The 20535-nt window shown below is 36.9% G+C and overlaps 1 protein-coding gene across 1 annotated transcript in view; it reads left to right on the top strand.

The window, feature by feature from the left end:
* The window catches only part of abhd3 (abhydrolase domain containing 3, phospholipase), a 29013-nt gene extending 18246 nt beyond the window's left edge, over nt 1-10767 (top strand). Inside the window, exons 4-9 of the mRNA XM_079819907.1 lie at nt 856-901; nt 2103-2215; nt 4784-4957; nt 8720-8768; nt 9557-9722; nt 9896-10767. Of these exons, the coding sequence (XP_079676033.1) occupies nt 856-901; nt 2103-2215; nt 4784-4957; nt 8720-8768; nt 9557-9722; nt 9896-10077 (730 nt within the window). The 3' untranslated portion in view covers nt 10078-10767. The remainder of the gene's footprint in view (nt 1-855; nt 902-2102; nt 2216-4783; nt 4958-8719; nt 8769-9556; nt 9723-9895) is intronic.
* The last annotated feature ends 9768 nt before the right edge of the window (nt 10768-20535 follow it).

Genomic DNA, 20535 nt, shown 5'->3' with positions numbered 1-20535 from the left:
TTGCTACTTAGACATTTAAGGCAAGACACCCCATTACCTCATTACCCCACCCCATTTCAAGTTTTCTGAAATGTTATATTTAAATGTGCATATTAAGCATTACCTAATTAAATGTGCACTAATTTGCATACATTTCCAGAACATAAATCTGAACACTGGATTAAACCAGGTTCAAAATGTTGGTTTCATTTAGTTAGAGTTAAAGCTTATTACTGAGGGGATTTTTGATTTCTCTTTTCACTCCGTAAATCTGAAAATACTGCCAGAAAATGACATAATACATTATGACTAAATTGCCAAAAGTATTTGGACACCCCTCCCAATCACTGAATTCAGGTGTTCCAATCACTTCCATGGCCATAGGTGTATAAAATCAAGTACCTAGACATACAGACTGCTTCTACAAACATTTGTGAAAGAATGGGTCGCTCTCAGGAGCTCAGTGAATTCAAGCGTGGTACCGTGATAGGTCCATTCATGATATTTCCTCACTACTAAATATTCCACTGTCAGCTGTTAGTGGTATTATAACAAAGTGGAAGCAATTGGGAACAACAATAACTCAGCCACAAAGTGGTAGGTCAATAGCTACAGACCTCCAAACTTTGTGTGGCCTTCAGATTAGCTCAGATTAGTATTTTTTTTGTTTTTGAATGATCTTTTATTTAAAAAAAAAAAAAAAAATTCTCATTTTAATTAGTTAGGTTAAGTTTTTTGTGTTTTTTCCCTCCTAATGTTTCTATTTAGCTTTTATTTGTATTTCAGTTTAGTACTGTAACAGTCATGTTCTCTGTTTCATTGTCCTGTGTTCCGTGTCAAATGGACTCTTTATGAATCCTCTTTTGTGTATTTCAGATGCGTGGTGTTCAATAACAGAGGCGTATCGGGTGAAAAGTTATTGGTAAGAATAATCGTTTTATCTCTTCTATGTTCTGTTCAAGTAAAAAAAAAAATACTTCAGCTTGCCATGTTCAGTTTATCCCAAAACTTAAGCTTTGACACAGGTTACACACACTACTGTCACTATGAATATTAGCAAAAAGTATGAGTCATTTAAAAGAAAATGATAACGTAAAATTTGTTGTGCCGAACACACCCTGTAAACTAGAACGCTGATAAAATATTTCCTTTCTTTTGACTCATGAACCTCGTAGGAATTCAGATGATAATGTTTTGCCGTGTATTTGCAATTAGATGAGGCTTAAAATCCTTGAAACGTGTTGGGAATGTGTTCATAAAAACCTTTGCAGAGGGGCGTTGTCCCATGGAAATAGTCTTGACCTCTGTAGTTTGAAGGACAACCTACAAATGTATATATTTTTGTATTATTTACATATTTAATATTATTTAGAAAATAAATAATGGTAAAAAAAAATACACCATATTAAGTAATATTTCCTATGAGTAGGACTTAAGTTTTAATTTTTTTTATTCAATTAAAATATGATTAGTCAGAGACGATCAATACATCACAATAAACAATCAGTAAATCTCATTACTAGGCTTTAATAATACTTCAAATTTCACCTTACCTTATATTATGACCTTACTGAGTACTGAGTAATATTAATTAACTACTTGTTCTTTTAGAAGTTACGGTTAGGGTTTGGTTTATGGTTAGTTACTTGTAATTATGCATCATTTACTGTTATTACTATAGTAAGTCCATGTAGTAATGTGTAATTTTACATCACCTTAAAAAAAGTGTTACCGAATATTGGTTTGTCATTGAGTGCACTTAATACAAAATAGGTTCTTTGGCATAAAATAATAAACATATTATGTATTTCATGCTATAGCATATTCTTTTTTACATTATTTTAAATAAAATATCAAACTCTTTTCTGAAATTTCAGCAGATGCTTTTCAATTAAAGTAAAAAAAAAAAAAAAAATTAAATTAGGAGCTGATATTTTAATATATTGACACGTCAGTGCTTTGAGATAATGTTCATGCTCTATATGAATCACATTCATGCACTAAGGTTGTAAGATTCCATAAGTACAAAAATGGATCATGCGAGCTTTGGTGTTTGTGTGCATCTATAGTCAAAGATATGTGCTCTATTATGGGTCTTATAACCTTTGTCCACTGTGCTCTAGACGCCTAGGACTTATTGTGCAGCCAACACAGAGGATCTGGAGATGGTCATTGAGCATGTCCAGCGGGCCATTGACAAAGCTCCGCTCATGGCGGCTGGGGTTTCCATGGGCGGGTGAGTTTAACACACACACATTTATCCTGCCCTACTGTGCTACACATTTATCCTGCAGCTACTGTGATCACACATACCAGGACACTCTAGCTCTATTTTTCCACTGATATATAGCGCCTGTAATTAAATAGAAAGTTAGCATGCAGTTGCCTGTGAAATATGGTACCATTTAAAATGTTGGGGTCTCTTATGCTCACCAAGGCTGCATTTATTTGATCAAAGATATAGTAAAAACAGTAATATTATGAAACATTATTATAATTTAAAATAACTGTATGCCTTTTTGATATAATGAAAAAATGTAATTTATTCCTGTGATAGAATTGAATTTTCAGCATCATGACTGCAGTCTTCAGTGTCACATGATCCTTCAGAACTCATTCTAGTTGTCACGTTCTGTTACTCTTAGCTTGTATGTTCTTATTTCCTCTCTTTAGTTCCTGTTTCCTTTGTTCTCTTAGGTTCTCTAGTTTGTTTAGATAGTAACTGATTATCATCAACCGTGTCTTGTTTTAGTCTTCGTTTATCTGAGTATTTAATGCCCTCAGGTTCCTCAGTTCATTGTCGAGTATTGTCTTTGTGTTGCAATGCAAACGGACACATTTTTACTCTTTTTTTAAAAGAAAAGTTTTTTTTATCTTCTTTGTGGATTTTTTGTTTTTGTTTTGTTAAATAAAGTAGTACTGCTGCAATTAAGATATGTTTACAACTATGTACTAAAAACAGAACGTTTTTCCTTTGCATACAGATGACACAACTTGTCTAAACGATCCCTCAAAACTACTAAAATGTATATTCATGACAGGCCAGTAGTTGGTGATGTCACTTTGTAAAGAAAAACGATGCGCTTATATACTATATACTGAACACATAATACGCATGCGCATGACATCACCGTTTTCACAAATTCAAACTTTTTTGTTGTTTACAGAGACAATAACTTTATTTTTTCAAAACCTTGCACTTTAAAACCAATTTAAAAAAGGTTGTGTTTCAGGCCGCCAAAATGCCGTTGTCGTGTGGATTGAACAGCTAAAACGCATACAAAGTTTAAAGGAACACGCCGACTTTATGGGACTTTAGCTTTTTCACTGTATCCCACAGAGTTAGATAAGTCCATACATACCATTCGGAGCAATGATATTGCGCAGAGCCTGAAAATAGTCCCCAGCATGCTCTCTGTGCAAGCAGGTTGTCACGTTGGTTATGTTGATGGAAGTTAGCCTATTTTCAGGCGCTGTGTAATATCATTGCGCCACTGCACTCATGGTATGGCTCAAAGTTCCTTGATTATTACGTAGGAATGAGAGAATAGTTAATAGCCATATCGGCCTAGAAAATCACAACTTTTCGTTTTTGGTTGAAAATGGTGTCGTGTTAGCGGCCCCTAACCTGCGGATTTGGTTCTTAAGAAACGTGTATGTATCAATGTTGAAAACAGTTGTGCTGCTTAATATTTTTGTGAAAACTGAGGTACACTCATAATAAATTAAAATTTTCCTATTTTTGTTTGTTGTTTATTTTGACCATTATTTCTCTATCACTTAACTATTAAACTATTTTTTTTTGAGATGGACAGAATCAGTGTTGTTCAATAATGTCATCCAAATGTTACACAGCATACACAGCTGAAGTATTGCTGTTTCAACAATAAGCATTATACATTATGTATATATAACATATATATATATATATACATACATTTCTAACTTATATTATAAAGTGTTCCCGCTTCGTGATTTGTGATGCAGATAAAATTTCAGCTCCCAGACTCCTCCACAGCTTCATTTCACCCTAGGCTTCTAAGTAAAAGTTGAGTCAGCAGTTTACTGCTCTAATCCTCTCTGTCTTACAGAAAGAAAAAGGTCAGCTTCACGCAGCTTATGCCCAAAAATGTAGCAGCTGTGTATATATATATATATATATATACATATATATTAATATATACACGTATATATGATTTTACCAAGTAAGGTACAGCGATTTTGCCAAGTAAGATATTTTGTTGATCTCCTAACAACATTCATGTCTGAAAATGTAGTCTTAACCCTATCCCTACCCCTAAACTCTAATCCTACCCATAGGTTATCCCTAAAATCAGATGAAAATTATGTGAATAACACTGATGTAGAAGCACCTAACCCTGGTTACAAGCCTAAACTTGACATAAACTGTAAACGTTTCCCTTAAATCTGATAGGTTGTTTGGAATGTTGTTCCAGGATCAACAAAGATGTTGATCTAGGTACATGTTGTACTTGGTGAAATCACGTTCACCGTGTGCGTGTAGCTGGGGCTGGTAAACTCTGCTGGGAATTATGAGGAAATCATACAAACATTTTTGAACATGTAAAAATCGATAACGTTTTCTGTGATGGGTAGGTTCAGGGGATAGAATATAGTTTGTACAGTATAAAAAATAATTATGTCCACATAAAACATGAAAACACACCGTGTTTGTTTGTGCTCGCGCGTTCCTGGATACGTTACAACTCACGATTGCATGAGAATTTTTTAGCTGATGTGCTGATATCATGTCACTAAAATCTCATATCTTGACACCCGACAGGATGATGCTGGCGAACTACCTAGGTCGGAAAGGCTCTGAGGTGCGTCTGAAGGGTGTGGTGGTTTTCTCAGCAGGCTGGGATGTGTTCGAGTGCACGGCTTCACTGGAGAAGCCCCTGGACCGCTTCCTCTTCAACTCCTACCTCACCAGCTGCCTGCAGGCATCCGTGGACCGGTCAGTGGGGTCAGAGGGGGATAAGCCCGGCTTAATTTACCGTAGTCTAGTGTGTGTAGTGCCGTCACAGAGGACGTTGTCCCCGACTGCCTCCCTTTTTGGTTCTGATCTCTTTTTGAGTGTTACCAAATGTGCAAAATAAGATTAAACCGAATGTGTTACGTATTTTGCTAAAGTACACAGAGTTTCAGAACAGGACTTAGAAATTAAAAGAACACTTTGCACATATGAGGCTTATTCTACTTTAATTAACTCTTAATCAGCTTATCATGAAAAAAAAGTGCTATTGTGGTACCATGGTGCAGTGATGGTGTTTGATACATACCAAGGTACTACTGAATGGCTGTGAGCTGTAGAAAAGTTGTATTTTTGCATTTTGTTCATCGTACCCTATCTCTTCGTACAGAGGGTGGGACCCACTTTGAAACGATGCCATTGACAATTCATCTACTGTATATATCCAATGGACAAAGAGCCTATTCTTTTGCTGCCATCTTGATTGGTGGACTTGCGTATAGGGACCAGCTCCAAGCCCGAGGCCCCAGGCCAGGGGTATTCATTAATTAAAGTTCCAAGAGGTCCGGTCTCTATATTTTCTTCACAGCAGAGGTCCGGACAATAAATTTCCATCGGGGCAGTCGTAGTACTTTGTACATTTACAAAAACCCTTAGCACTAAAAATAGTATCATTTATAAAATAGTAGAAATCATAGAATTTTAACCAATATTTACCCCCAAAAAGTAAATATTTCTTCCAACTGGATATGAATATAAAAAGATTAGATCAGATGTTTTTTTTTGTTTTTTTTTTAATCTGTCCAGATTTACTAAACAGGGCAAATTAGCGTGAGAGCACAATTCCAAAAAAGCGCAGATGGGAGTGGAAAGTTCTGCGCGTGATCTACTGACGAAATGCAAATTAAAGAACACGGACACAGCCGGATCATTTCCATAATGACCAACGCATTCTACCTGTTAGCATCTGGTTTAAGACAGGCTTTTTTTGGGCGGTAAATTAATGGCGCAAACACCAGTAAATTGACGAGCGCAAACCTTTGTAAATCACCTTGTATGATGCATTTAAATACTGTCCTCCCATTAATTTTGCGCCTGAAAGGAAAACTCCTACAAATGCATATGCAATAAGGTCAGCCGCAAGAATAACCCTGTCCACACCTTTTCAGTGCAAATTTTTCACTGCATGTCTTTAGTAAATCCTGACTGTAGTTTTTTTAATGCCAAAAGAGGGTTTGCGCTGCTGCAAGCTGTTAGTAAATCTGACCCATAGATACCTGTGCATGGCACATAGAAACTGAGAAAACATACTGGGAGTGCAGGGTTTACCTCTTAAGAAAAATATGGACCATTTTTATAATTTGCACAAAGAAATAAAATACTTAAAACAAACAATGTACATAATCTAATAATCAAAACTCCTATCATGACATGACAAAACAAAGTAAACTAGTAATTTCAACGTTTTTTGTCTTCCCTTGCCATCTCTAAATAATTTAGAGATTATTAAAATGCTGTTAATATGCTGATTAATAATGCTGAATGCATGGTGGGAAAAACGTCTGAAGGTGCCACGCCTCAACTTGTCACAAACCTGGTTTAGTTAAACAGTCTGAGTCATCTTTATGACAGATAAATATAATCAGTGCTTGAAGTGGAAAAAAATAAAGTGCCGGTACTCACCAAAGGGGACGGGGCTTTGTCGTGTGGTGCCTGGTTATGGGGGGATTGTTTAGTCAATAATTAAAGAAGGTCCATATTTTAAAGCTCTTTCTTACTTGTACTCACCTACAGTGATTCGCTCGCCACTTAATTAAACAATTGGGCTTCAGTCACAGTCATATTGCAGACTATTGATCCGTCCCCTTATAAAAGCAAGAAGTAGCAGTACGCAAGAAAAAGAGTAAAAGAGTAAAATGTAGAAGTGCCGGTACTGCATACCAGGGAGTACCGCCCCACTTCGAGCACTGAAAATAATTGTATTTGCTGCATTTCTTGTTTTCTGCAGCGTTTTAGCAAAAGTATCTATGTTGCTGCTCACCATGTTTCTGCTACTGGTAAAATAACTGCGTCATAATGTGGCGCTTTACGTCTGAAGCGCTTTTGGCTCTAGATAAAATATTCAAGGGTGTAGTGTCAAAAGTTAATTACCATAAACCAGCGGCCTGCCATTTGAATACCACTACCCTACCACTGACCTGCCTAGCATATTATGCATATTATGCAAATGTTCTATATACATATAATAATCAAATTACCTTCTACATTTGCAACAAAGCACACTGCGCTGAGTACACACAAAATGAAACACAGTTACGGATCAACCAGAATTAATATCAATGACAACTGAACACCACTTGCAGAATCAATGGTACAATGTGATGTCAACAATATAACATACTCTTTTTGAAATGTTTGTTGCTACATAGTGCGTAGCTGCGTACGGTTTGACATAGTATTTTTATGAATTAGTATGCAGCACACAGTGTAGATTTTTCATGACTTATTTGAAGAATATCTTGAAATGGAAGTAGCGGAAGATAAAAGTTTTTTTTCTGTGTTATGACTTGCATCTGAGTGAAACAGATTATCGAAGAAGAAAAATGTTGGGCGAGGACTTCTATCCATCGGCTGACAGACATTGAGATTGTATTTTGAGATTTGGATTTTGAGATGTGGGAGTTGAGATCTGAATGAGAGCCGATTGCAAGAAAAGTGAGACGTTTAAGCCGACTAAATGTTTAGAGAAGTAGAAGTCGTCCCGCATATGTCACGAGAGAGAAATCTGTTGTTTCACCCAAAGACCCAGTTATGACTTTTTGTTTAAACGTTACAAGGTCAAATTTTTAACAAAAGCACTGCTTTAAATGGGACATATCATGAAAATCTGACTTTTTCCATGTTTAAGTGATATAATCGGGTCCCCAGTGCATCTACCAACCCAGAAAACGTGAAAAAGGAAAAAACCCAGTAACTTTGCTTTGGTAAGCCTTTCTCTGCAAGCACGTGAAAAAACGAGCCACTCAGATTTCCCTCCCCTTCTGATGTATGAAGGGGATCTTATTATTATAATATTACCGCCCCTTAATCTGCACGTTTCCACCCACGGCGACGCTATTTTGTTTTCGCAAGCAACAATGGTGAACAAGACCCTTGCGTGTATTTGACAGTTTAAATACAACAAAAAATGTGAAAGTGAAGTTACTCACGAGACTTGATGTCTGACAGCCAGTTATCGTAGACGTGTGCTTCAGAAAAGTGCGCTCAGAAAACGATCCATTAGAAGTTTAAACTAATATAGCTTTAAAACACATGGAAATAATAAAGATTCATGATGAAAGAAGAACTATGCTATCCATATGATGGCGATATAGACGATAATCAAAACGAGGGAATGTCTTGTTAGTATTTTGGCTGAGAATCCTATCGAGGCAGGAGGTGTGTGGAGAGGGACGGCAAGCAGCAGCTCATTTGCATTTAAAGGCATATGCACAAAAACAGCCTGTTCTTGACTGTAGTCAGAAATGGGTATTTACAACATGGATCTCTGAGGTATTTTAGGCTGAAACTTCACAGACACATTCTGGGGACACCTGAGGCTTAGATTACATCTTGTAAAAATGGGCATAATAGGTCCTCTTTAATTCGAAAATGTCATAATAATGAATGAGAGTTATGAATACTTCTTGTTATATGGAGATTATCCTAAAAGTCATTGTGACATTTTCCTCTCTTCTTTTTTTGCAGTCACAGAACCATTCTTGAACAAAAATATGATATAGACCATGTGATGAAGGTGAGTCATTCATTCTGATCTTACCCAACATTGCCTACGTTTACATGTGCACCAATAATGCGATTATTTCTAATAATCAGAGTAAGGTCTTAATCGCAGTAAGATGTTTACGTGACATGAGCAGAACTCTTCACTCCAGTTTACATCCAATTTTCATTATTCTGATTATTCTCTAACAAGTATTGTCATACCACACTCATATAGGCATACAATACGCATGTTACCGGCCATTGTTTTAACCTACTCACATCAAATTCAAATGGACATTTTTATGGACATACTGTATATTATTCGGCACTGTGATGAACAAATCGCAATGCCGGGTTTGCCTACGCTGTCGCGTTCTTCACGCCGTCTGGATGAAGATACAGAGCAGCGAGTTGTGTTGATAAAGTATAGCGATTTGGAGAAGAGAAAACTCATTCATGAAGTTGTTTGAACAACCCGGCATCTGTGTATGTCCGCGCACATGCGCACTTTGGTCAGAGCGGTAACAATGCGTTTAAGTTGTTTGCATGCCTGTTTATTGCGATTAAAATCGGCATACACCTCATAGTTAAATGCGATTATGGTTACTACGATTATGAGCTTAAATCGCATTAGTTTGACTGAAGTATTGCGTTCACATGAGGTAAAGTTTAATCTTGCAAAAATCCCATTATAATCGCATTATGAGGGTGCATGTAAACGCACTGATTGTTTAACTTTTTTGTTACATATTGTTAATGCAATAGTATTATTCCTTGCTTGATCTGTGGTTCACTTTAATGCAAACATGCATTTCACAGGCTAAAACAATCCGAGAGTTCGATGAACGTTTCACATCCGTCATGTTCGGTTATCCATCCAATGAAGACTACTATCGAGACGCTAGTCCCATTCATAAGATCACGTCAGTGCAGGTTCCAATGCTGTGCCTCAACGCAGCTGACGACGTCTTTTCCCCCCATCATGGTGAGTCCACCAGTTTTATTAGAATTGCTTGAGAGATTTTATTCCATTATAAAGTGTGTTTTACTTATTTGCAAGAAAATTTGTGTGGTTGTGACATTTAATTTTAGGGCTGAGGTGAACAAATCAGCCAGTTGAAAAGGTCATAACTTTATCCCATCCATGTTCTTCTTCAGCCATTCCAGTGGAAGCCGCGAAGCAGAACCCCAATGTGGCTCTCCTCATCACCTGTCACGGCGGCCATATTGGCTTCCTGGAGGGTCTGTGGCCACGGCAGAGCACTTACATGGATCGGGTTTTTCGCCAGTTCACAAAGGCTGTGTTTGAGAACGGCAGCAGTCTAAATGATCTCCACTGACCCTCCCTTTCCATTCCCTCTACAGCCAGAGCAAAAAAAACCCATATACATTTCCAAAATGAAGGGCACAGGTTTACTTGAAGGCCAGGGTTTTTATTTTATTAATTTTTTTATTTTAGTAGTTTTAAGCACATCTCTTTGATTTGCATTCAGGGAACAGAAGTTGCACATGTTCCATCCGTTCATCCGTCCATCAGTGGTGTGCTTATTTGCATTCATATGTGACTTGCATGTCTGTGTATGACTTAATTATGTATTTTTAAATCTCTGAATAACTCATTAGGTGATATTACTCGACATTAATCCTCATGAAGGTGAGAGTGTCCAAAAAAACATTTAATGATTAATAGCCTACTGAAAATTACGGGGACAATGTCACACAAAAAATGTCCTAAATCAAAATAATGAATAAATAAAAAATGTGAATATATGTTTGCATAAAGAAGATGAAGCCTAATTTATTTTCATAGAGTCCATTCTCATTACCTTTTTTGAACATAATAAAAAATTAAAAAAATAACAATTACCTTAAAACAGTACAATGATGTATACTTATAATATTAGTTTTCAAATTTACATCACAATTTAAATATAATTTTTGCTTTTACAAAAAAGAAAAAAAAGATCTTTGTCACAATACAGTAGCTCTAGGAGTTTGTGAGATTATGATAGAAAAACCAATGCAGAATTAAACAAAAAAAGTATTTATTTTATAAGCATGAATTGCTTGCTTAGAAGTAATTTTTAGATAATAAAAAATATATACTATTATTAAAAATAATCTTGATTGATTATTTATTTATTTATTTATTTACATTTTTATTGAAAGATTAGCATAACCTAATCTCTAAATACTTTAGGGGGGGTAGAAATATTTTAGGCCATTTTGGTTTTAAGGCTGAAGAACTGATAATGAGTTTGCTTAATTGCGAAGAAATTAATGCAAACAAGGTCATGTTCTTTATGCAAAATACCCGGATTCGGACTGTAGAAATGAGTGTAGCCATGAATGTTGGAGGACACGTGTGCAGTTGTTATTCGAAGTATAGATTTTACCTAAACTATTCAAAACCTAGGACCTAAGTGAAGGAAAAAAAGTCACTGTCCAGCTGCACATGTACCTTCTGTAAACATGAAGGATTAATTCATTGGTTACCATAACCTACAACATGCCAGTGACCAGTTATCTTTAGCAACTGACGTGCTGCACCAACGCCTTATCGGTTCAGTCCGTCCTAGTGTTAAGAAAGGAAGATTTAGCTATTATCGTATTTAATACATTGAAGCGCGTAAGGTCAGTTGAAGTAGAGACTTGTCTCTATGTATTTACAGAGAGTATATTTCCAATTCTTCACTAACTTGATGTTTCTTTAATGTATCTTAAATGTCTGGACCTTTGTAGCCCCCAGGAACTAACTGTTATTTTTGTTTGTGTTTCCTGTTAGTTTGTGATTTTTAAGGCAAGAAAAGATTGTATCATATTGCAGTTTTTATTTTTCACGAAAATGTACCGCATGCACTTTTTTCCCTCATTTACTACTGTTATATTTGACACTGACTAGTTCAAATTAATCATATTTTTTGACTAGGAATGTGGAAATTGCACTATTTTTAGTTGAAGGCACCAAACCTGTGTGGCCCCATAAGTTTAAAGTGTGTTTTCCAGGACCAGACAGACGTGACTACAAGGATTCTATAAAAGGGAAAATGACTTGAGCTACTGTTTGTAACTAAAATATGCTTGCTTGGAATTTAATTTAGGCTTAAATGGCTCTTTATATGATGGCGCATTGAAATCCTACCAACAGCTCCTTAAATGATATAAAAATGAGAAGAAAAAAACAAGAGCAGTCATTATTTGTGTGAGAATGACAGGAACAGTTAGTCTCAAAATGGATGTACATCTTTATAAACTGTGTTCAAATATAATTGTACATAGGGATTTTCATCGAGGAATGTTACTAGACTTTAGATATTGAATCCTATGAAAGCGCACAGCCATGTGTTGTATATTGACCTTTATGGTGCTGCTTCATATTGCGCTTCTATCTGTCAGAATGCTAATCTATCTATCTGTCAAAATGCTTTCCTCTCTGCTTTCCGTCCCTCCTGTTTCAGAGTAGCATGTGTCACTGTTTTAAGTGTCTTGAGCAACCGAACCAACATACGTCACATAACCTGTAGCACAACAGACTATTTTTTTTTCCCCATGAAGATGTCTTTCCTTTTAAAGATTTATAAAAGGGTTGTGTATTTAACATGTGCAGCAATAAGTTTTTAATACAAGATATGTGTCGATGTAGAATAAATATATGCACATGTACTTGTATGGATTATAAGTGCATTTGTGGTCTTAAATAAATTATGGAATTCAGCCATACAGTTTTTTTCTTTCTAAATATATTAGTAATGTAATAATAATAATAATAATGAATGGCACTTTCCATGAATACAGTTTAAAACTTTTTCCTATTCTTTTTCAACAAAGTGTCGGCTGTTTGCCCACTTCAGGAAGTCAAGTCAAGTCAACTTTATTTATATAGCGCTTTTAACAATGTAGATTGTTTCAAAGCAGCTTTACAGTGTTAAACAGGAAAATAATGCAGCATAATTTTATTCAGCTGTATAGCCATTCTGGAAAAAACGCTGATGTCATCAGTTCATTTAAATTATCATACAGTGACAGTGTGGGCTTTAGATCAATAATTCGATCATTAATTTAGTTTAAATGGTTAATTTAGTTTATTAATTAGATTTATTTCGATGTTTAGTTGAAAAATTTAGTGTCCCCAACTGAGCACGCCAAGCCAGAGGCAACAGTGGCAAGGAAACCAAAACCCCATTTGGTGACCTAATGGAGAAAAATAAACCTTGGGAGAAACCAGGCTCAGTCAGGGTGCCAGTTCTCCTCTGGCCAATTAACAAACAGCGTATTATTATTATTATTCTGGCAGCTTTACGGCTCAGAGGTCATAATAGATCAGAATATTCGAGGGACCGGGGGCAACATGCTGGAGACAGGTTTATTGAGGATGATGTTGATTAAATAATTATTAAAGTGCAATATTCGAATGATCGGAGGCAACACGCTGGAGACGAGTTTATTGAGGATGACATATCGATTTAAGTATTATTTAATTTTAATATTCGAACAATCTGAGTCAACACGCCGGAGACGGGTTTATTGAGATGCCGTGTCGATGAGGCAGTTGCAGGGGGAGTCTAATCACGGTCTCTGCAGACACTTCGGGGTCCTGTGTTGGTCTTCTCTGGGCGCAGGTCCACCATCTGAACTGGATACGGCCCGGATCCGGCTGACTGCAGTAAACCTCAGGATAAAACAGAGAGACTATCATTAGCGCAGATGCCATTCTTCTGATGATGTAACGAGTACATCAGGTGTTATGGGAAGTGTTCCCGGTTCCGGCTGACCTAGTTAATGCAGCCTAACAATCATTTCATTGAAAAAGTGTTTTATGTGTATGCCACAGTAAAGAGATGTGTTTTTAGTCTAGATTTAAACTGACAGAGTGTGTCTGCTTCCCGAACAATGTTAGGAAGACTGTTCCAGAGTTTCGGAGCTAAATAGGAAAAGGATCGACCGCCTGCAGTTGATTTGGATATTCTCAGTATTATCAACTGGCCAGAATTTTGAGACCGCAGTAGACGTGATGGAGTATAATATGTTAAGAGCTCGCTCAAGTATTGGGGAGCTAAACCATTTAGTGCTTTGTAAGTAATAAGTTAGATTTTAAAATGTATGCGATGTTTAATAGGCAGCCAGTGCAGTGTTGACAGAACTGGGCTAATATGGTCATACTTCCTGGTTCTAGTAAGAACTCGAGCTGCTGCGTTTTGGACCAGCTGGAGTTTATTTATTAAGCGAGCAGGGCAGCCACCCAGTAGAGCATTACAATAATCTAGCCTTGAGGTCATGAACGTATGAACTAACTGTTCAGCATTTTGCATTGAGAGCATGTGCCGTAATTTAGATATATTTTTAAGATGGTAGAAAGCAGTTTTACAGATGCTAGAAACGTGGCTTTCAAACGAAAGATTGGTATCAAAGAGCACACCCAGGTTCCTCACTGATGACGAGGACTTGACAGAACAGCCATCAAGTGTTAGACAGTATTCTAGGTTACTACTTGTGGAGCTTTTTTGTCCAATAATTAAAAATTCATTTTTTTCTGAATTGAGTTGCAGGAAATTGTCATCCAATGTTTTATATCAGCTATGCATTCCGTTAATCTTGTGAATTGGTAAGTTTCTTCAGGGCGTGAAGAAATATAGAGCTGAGTATCGTCAGCATAACAATGAAAACTAACACCATGCTTCCTAATGATATCTCCCAGTGGTAGCATGTACAGGGTGAAGAGTAGCGGTCCTAGCACTGAGCCTTGTGGTACTCCATACTGAACTTGCGATCGGTGTGACATATCTTCATTTACTACTACAAACTGATAACGATCGCATAGGTATGATTTAAACCATGATAAAGCAATTCCACTAAAACCTACATAATTTTCGAGTCTATTCAAAAGAATGTTGTGGTCGATAGTATCAAATGCAGCGCTAAGATCGAGTAACACTTATAGAGAGATACAGCCACGATCGGATGATAAGAGTAAATCATTTGTAACTCTGATGAGAGCAGTCTCAGTGCTATGATACGGTCTAAATCCTGACTAGAAATCCTCACAGATACCATTTCTTTCTAAAAAGGAACATAATTGTGAAGACACTGCCTTTTCAAGTATTTTTGACAGAAAGGGTAGATTTGAGATTGGTCTATAATTGACTAATTCTGTAGGATCAAGTTGCGGTTTTTTAATAAGTGGTTTAATAATAGCCAACTTAAAAGTTTTCGGTACATATCCTAATGACAAAGATGATTTAATGATATTAAGAAGAGGATCTATGACCTCTGGTAGCATCTCTTTTAATAGCCTAGTCGGTATAGGGTCGAGCATACATGTTGTCAATTTTGATGATTTAACGAGTTTAGCCAATTCTTCTTCTCCTATAGCAGTGAATGAGTGTAATTTTTCCTCAGTGACACTACAATGCTCTGTCTGATGTGATACTGTAGTAGACGGCTGCATGGTTAAAAAAAAATTCCTAATATTATCAATCTTACATGTGAAGAAGTTCATAAAGTCATTACTGCTGTGCTGTTTACAATCATCAGAAGTTGAAGCTTTATTTTTGGTTAACTTAGCCACTGTATCGAATAAATACCTTGGGTTGTGTTTGTTTTCTTCCAAGAGAGTTGAGAAATAAGCAGATCTAGCAGTTTTTACGGCCTTTCTGTATGTGATCATGTGCTCTTTCCACGAATTACGAAATACCTCTAATTTTGTTTTCTTCCAGCTGCGCTCCATTTTTCTGGCTGCTGTTTTAAGGGCCCGGGTGTGCTCGTTGTACCACGGCGTTGGACTATTTTCTTTAATCTTCTTTAAGCGCAGAGGAGCAACTGTGTCTAAAGTACTGGAAAAGAGAGAGTCAATAGTTTCTGTTGCAACATCGAGTTCTTCTATACTATCTGGGATGCTGAGCAGATGATACTGATGAGGAAGATTATTTAAAAAGCAATCTTTAGTAGCGGCAGTGATTGTCCTGCCATTTTTGAAGCGAGGGGGCAGCTTTGCAACCTTAGCTAAATTAAGTATACATGATACTAAGTAATGATCTGAGATGTCATCGCTCTGCTGCAGAATTTCAACGGTATCAACATTTATTCCATGTGACAATATTAGGTCTAAAGTATGATTATGGCGATGAGTGGCTCCTGACACGTGTTGCCAACTCCAATAGAGTTTAGTGTGTCTTTAAATGCTAATCCCAATACGTCTTTTCCGTTGTCTACATGGATATTAAAATCACCAACAATTAGTACTTTATCTACGGCCAGTACTAACTCTGATAGAAAATGTATTATGTATTATGCCCTGGTGGCCTGTATACAGTAGCTAACACCAATGTTGAACGGGTTTTATCATGTACTATACATAGCGTTACATAAAGGACCAAAACTTCGAAGGAATTATATTTGAAACTAGACTTCTGAGTAATACTGAAGATATTATTATAAATTACAGCAACCCCTCCCCCTTTACCTTTCAGACGCGGCTCATGTTTATAACAATTATCTTGGGGGGTGGACTCATTTAAAGTAATGTAGTCATCAGGTTTTAGCCAGGTTTCTGTCAAACAGAGCACATCTAGATTATTATCTGTAATAATATCATTAACAATAAGCGCTTTTGGGGAAAGGGATCTAATATTCAGCAACCCAAGCTTTATCAATTGTTCATCTGTATTATATCTTTTGTATATTTGTTGGACATCAATTACATTTTTACTGTTGAATGGTTTTGATGTGTTTTTTTATTTACTAATTCGGGGAACAGACACAGTCTCTATACGATAATATCTAGGTGAAAGAGTCTCTATGTGCTGGGATTTATCTGACTCCGGTAACGTGAGACAGCTAGCAGACGGTCGGTTTAGCCAGTTTGTCTGCTTCCTGACCTGGGCCCTAGTGAGTCAAGGTTTAGCTCTAAGACTATGTGCCAAATTACTAGAGAGAAGAGTGGCACCACCCCAAGAGGGATGGATGCCATCCTTCTTCAACAGGTCAGATCTGCCCCAAAAACTTTTCCAATTGTCTATGAACCCTAAGTTATTTTGCAGACACCACTTAGACAACCAGCCATTGAGTGATGATAGTCTGCTGATCTCATCACTCCTTTTTACAGGGAGCGGTCCAGAACAAAAAACAAGGAAGTCAAACTAAATGGATTTTATGGATTTTGCAAGGATATTATGGTATTTTTATGGTTTAGTAAAGTGAAAAACTTACATACAGCACCTTTAAACTAAACTATACCGGTTTCTTCATGCAGCATATTTCTCTGACTCTGAAGTCATCTTACAACAGTTCCCACACAAGCAATTTATAAATTATTGTGACAGAATACGCTAATCAATGACTTGAAGATAGTTAACTCCTCAATCATCAATCATCACTCCAAATTCATCAAATAACCATTCAGAAACATCCTGTAGCATTCTACATGTTGTCACTTCTTTTTGAGTTTCTCCACCATTGTCCGAGTCCGGTTAGAAAATAAAAGGCTGAACAGTTTCGGACCTTTTCAGTGCGTATCTGCGAGAGTTAATCAGAGATGCTAACACAAGCTCTTGAAGCTCCGCCCTCTTCTTGAAAGAGACCAGCTCATTTGCATTTGCATTTAAAGGGACACACACACACACACACACACACACAAACTGCATGTTTTTTGCTCACCCTCAAAAAGTGACTATTTTAACATGCTATAAAAATTATCTGTATGGGTATTTTGAGCTAAGACTTCACATACACATGCTGGGGACATCAGAGACTTATTTTACATCTTGTTAAAAGGGATATTATAGGTAACCTTTAAATTATTTTAGTTACGTTTTTAACTTAAATAGTGTATAGGTGAAGGTACACTCCATACTTTTTAAAATGGAAGGCTAAAGGTTCTAATTAGAAAATATAGCTGCAAGCAGCCATTATCGGGGCCAAGCGCAAAGAAGAAGACAAGACATGCCAAAATGGCTGGCAATGTCAGATCAACTGCAGCAATGAGCAATCAAAGACCTATTAAGGTGATTTTAGGCAAAATAGCTGTAAAATAAAAAATACAGTCAATAATAATGATTTAATGATTTATCACTTTCAACCAATAGGTGGCACGGTTACGAACTTGATGTGGTGTGGCCAGAATAAGGGAACAATGACACATGCAAAGATTGGTGTCAATATATCAAAGCAGGGTGTCAATATAGTGTCAATATGTCATTGCAGAGATATAGTCACAAGTGGCCATTTAATTATAAGTATGGACCACATGGCGGTGCTGTTTTGAAACCTTTTAAGTACCTTAAAGGCATGGTTCTGATGGCACATACCAAGTTTCGTAATGATACAACAATTCATTTGTAAAGCATAGCATTTTATATCATAATGCTGCATTGTAGTCAATGGGAATTTCATGTTTTGTTCTATTATAGCGCCACCAAGTGGCACAATCCTAACATTTTTTGTATGTGTCCTCGGAGTGAGCCCATACATGTCTGTGTCAATTTTGGTGAAAATATCTCTTTTAGTTTTGGAGTTATAGACATTTATATATATATGAAAAAACACATGAAAAATGACTGACACCTGACTTTGATTGGATTTTACACCCCCTTACTATCAATATTTTGACATTTGGGTATTAGCGATTAGCTATCGACCTATGTTTTCGAACTTCTGACGCTGGTTTCGTCTCGATCGGACTAGCGGTTTCGAAGATATCAGCTAATGTTTTTAAAGCGCTAAATTATAACGCTGCACAAACCATACGCCGAAGAAGAAGAAGAAGAAGAAGAAGAAGAAGAAGAAGAAGATGAATAATAATAATAAGAACGGGAACGGTTTCAATAGGTGCCTTCGCACCTTCGGTGCTTGACCCCTAAAAATGAGCAACAGGTTTGAAGTTTTTGCCTAATTGAATCTGTGACTTAATAGAGGTTAGTTAGGGATTAAATATTGGTTTACAGTTATTTATAAACCCATTAATTAAAGAAATTTGGCCAAACCGTTCTCATTCCCTAACTGTTCCAATCTGGCCAGAACAATACAGAACAGCCAGAACAATACAATCTTTCTAAACCACATTTAAAAACAACCAAGGCTGAGCATTGTGCTGAGCAAAAAGAAGATAAATAAATAAAACTACAAGAAATACAAAAATAAATCTTATGGGAAATGCAGAAAAAAACTACGAAGAATAAGCTTGACCTCAACAGACTTGACCTGACCTCAACAGACTTGACTTCAACAGCAACAGACTTGACATCAACAGCAACAGACTTGACATCAACAGCAACAGACTAAATGACTAAACAAAACACACCTATGAACAATCAAGACAATGAACCAATGACAGAACTGAACTAAGTATCTTTGGAAAAGTAGACTGTTCCAGAGTTTCAGACCGGTAATCGCAAAGTCATTTTGTCATTGGATCAAGGCACAAAAAGTAAGCCAGGATCACAAGATCACAGAGTTCTGGAGGAAGTATATGGATGGAGCTAATTAGTCAGATACTGGGGGACTAAATTGTCAAGGGCTTTGTAAACATACAGTAGAAATTTAAATTCTATTTTATATTTAACAGGAAGCCAGTGCAATGCAATTAAAATAGGAGCAGGTTCATCCTTGCGAGTCCCCGTGAGGAGTCTGGCAGCTGCATTTTGCACCAGTTGTAAATGGGAGAGAGAAGACTGAGAGAGTTTCTTCTGCAGTGTGGTTCATATGGGGCAAGCCAACCAAGGTCAAGGTGAACAACACAGTTCTTCATTTAGGTTTAAAAAAAATACTTTTAAGCAGGCCAACAGTGATAGGCATTTTTATGCTTTATGGGAAGATAGATCTGAGGACCTGTTTACACAGTTTTCCTTAATCTCTGGCCGTGTTCATATTGCGCAAGCTTCTTTTGTCCATTAGATTGAAAGACCTGAAAAAGCCCATAGATTTACCCGCCCATAGGCCCTCCCCTCGAAGAAATCAGGACAGAAGTGGTAGAAAGTGGACAAAAGAGACGGAATAAAACACCAGGTGTAAACAGAAATGTGACTCCCATGTCTACTTGTGATCCGATTGACCAAAATGCATCTTAATACCAGGTTTAAACAGGGCCTGAGTATCATCATCGTATAGGTGAAAGGACACATATAGAGGGAAAACAACACCGGCCTGAGGATTGATCCCTGTGGGACTCCACAATTAAGAGGTATTAATACAGTATCTATTTTAAAAATAGATATTGTTGCCCTGTTGTTGGCTTAATTGCTTCTATTGCTCTCCTCATTTATAAGTCGCTTTGGATAAAAGTGTCTGCTAAAGGAAAATGATTAAATGTAAATCTAATGTAAATGTATAGTAGAGGAGGAGTGATGACCAATATGAACAATGAACCACCTGCTTCTAGTCAAATTGCATACACTGTAGTACCGTGCCACAAGGGCCCACTGAGGGCCCACAACAGGACCTCATGGCCGACCAAATCAAATGGAGACCTAATAGGACTAAAGCCATAGATGTTCGGTTTCAGTAAAAATATAGCTTGAGACTTGTTCGCTCGAGAACAGTTACATTTTCTCAAGAATCTTTGAGATAAAAGGAAGATTAGAAATAGGATGAAAATTAGACAGAGAGGAAAATCAAGGTTTGTTTTTTTAAAGATATTTAAGGCAGTTAGGGAAAGAGCCAGTAAGCATTTGTTGTTGACCAATAACAGACCAGGACCAACCGTGTCAATGATTTGTCTAAGAAAGAGAGGCGGCATAACATCCAACATCCATTAGGTGACCAACAATCTCCTTACATACAGTAATACAAATCAATAGGGTCGAACT

The sequence above is a fragment of the Gobio gobio genome, assembly GCF_949357685.1.
Source record: "Gobio gobio genome assembly, chromosome: 6".
Classification (NCBI taxonomy): Eukaryota; Metazoa; Chordata; class Actinopteri; order Cypriniformes; family Gobionidae; genus Gobio; species Gobio gobio.
This window is presented reverse-complemented; position numbering and strand designations above follow the sequence as displayed.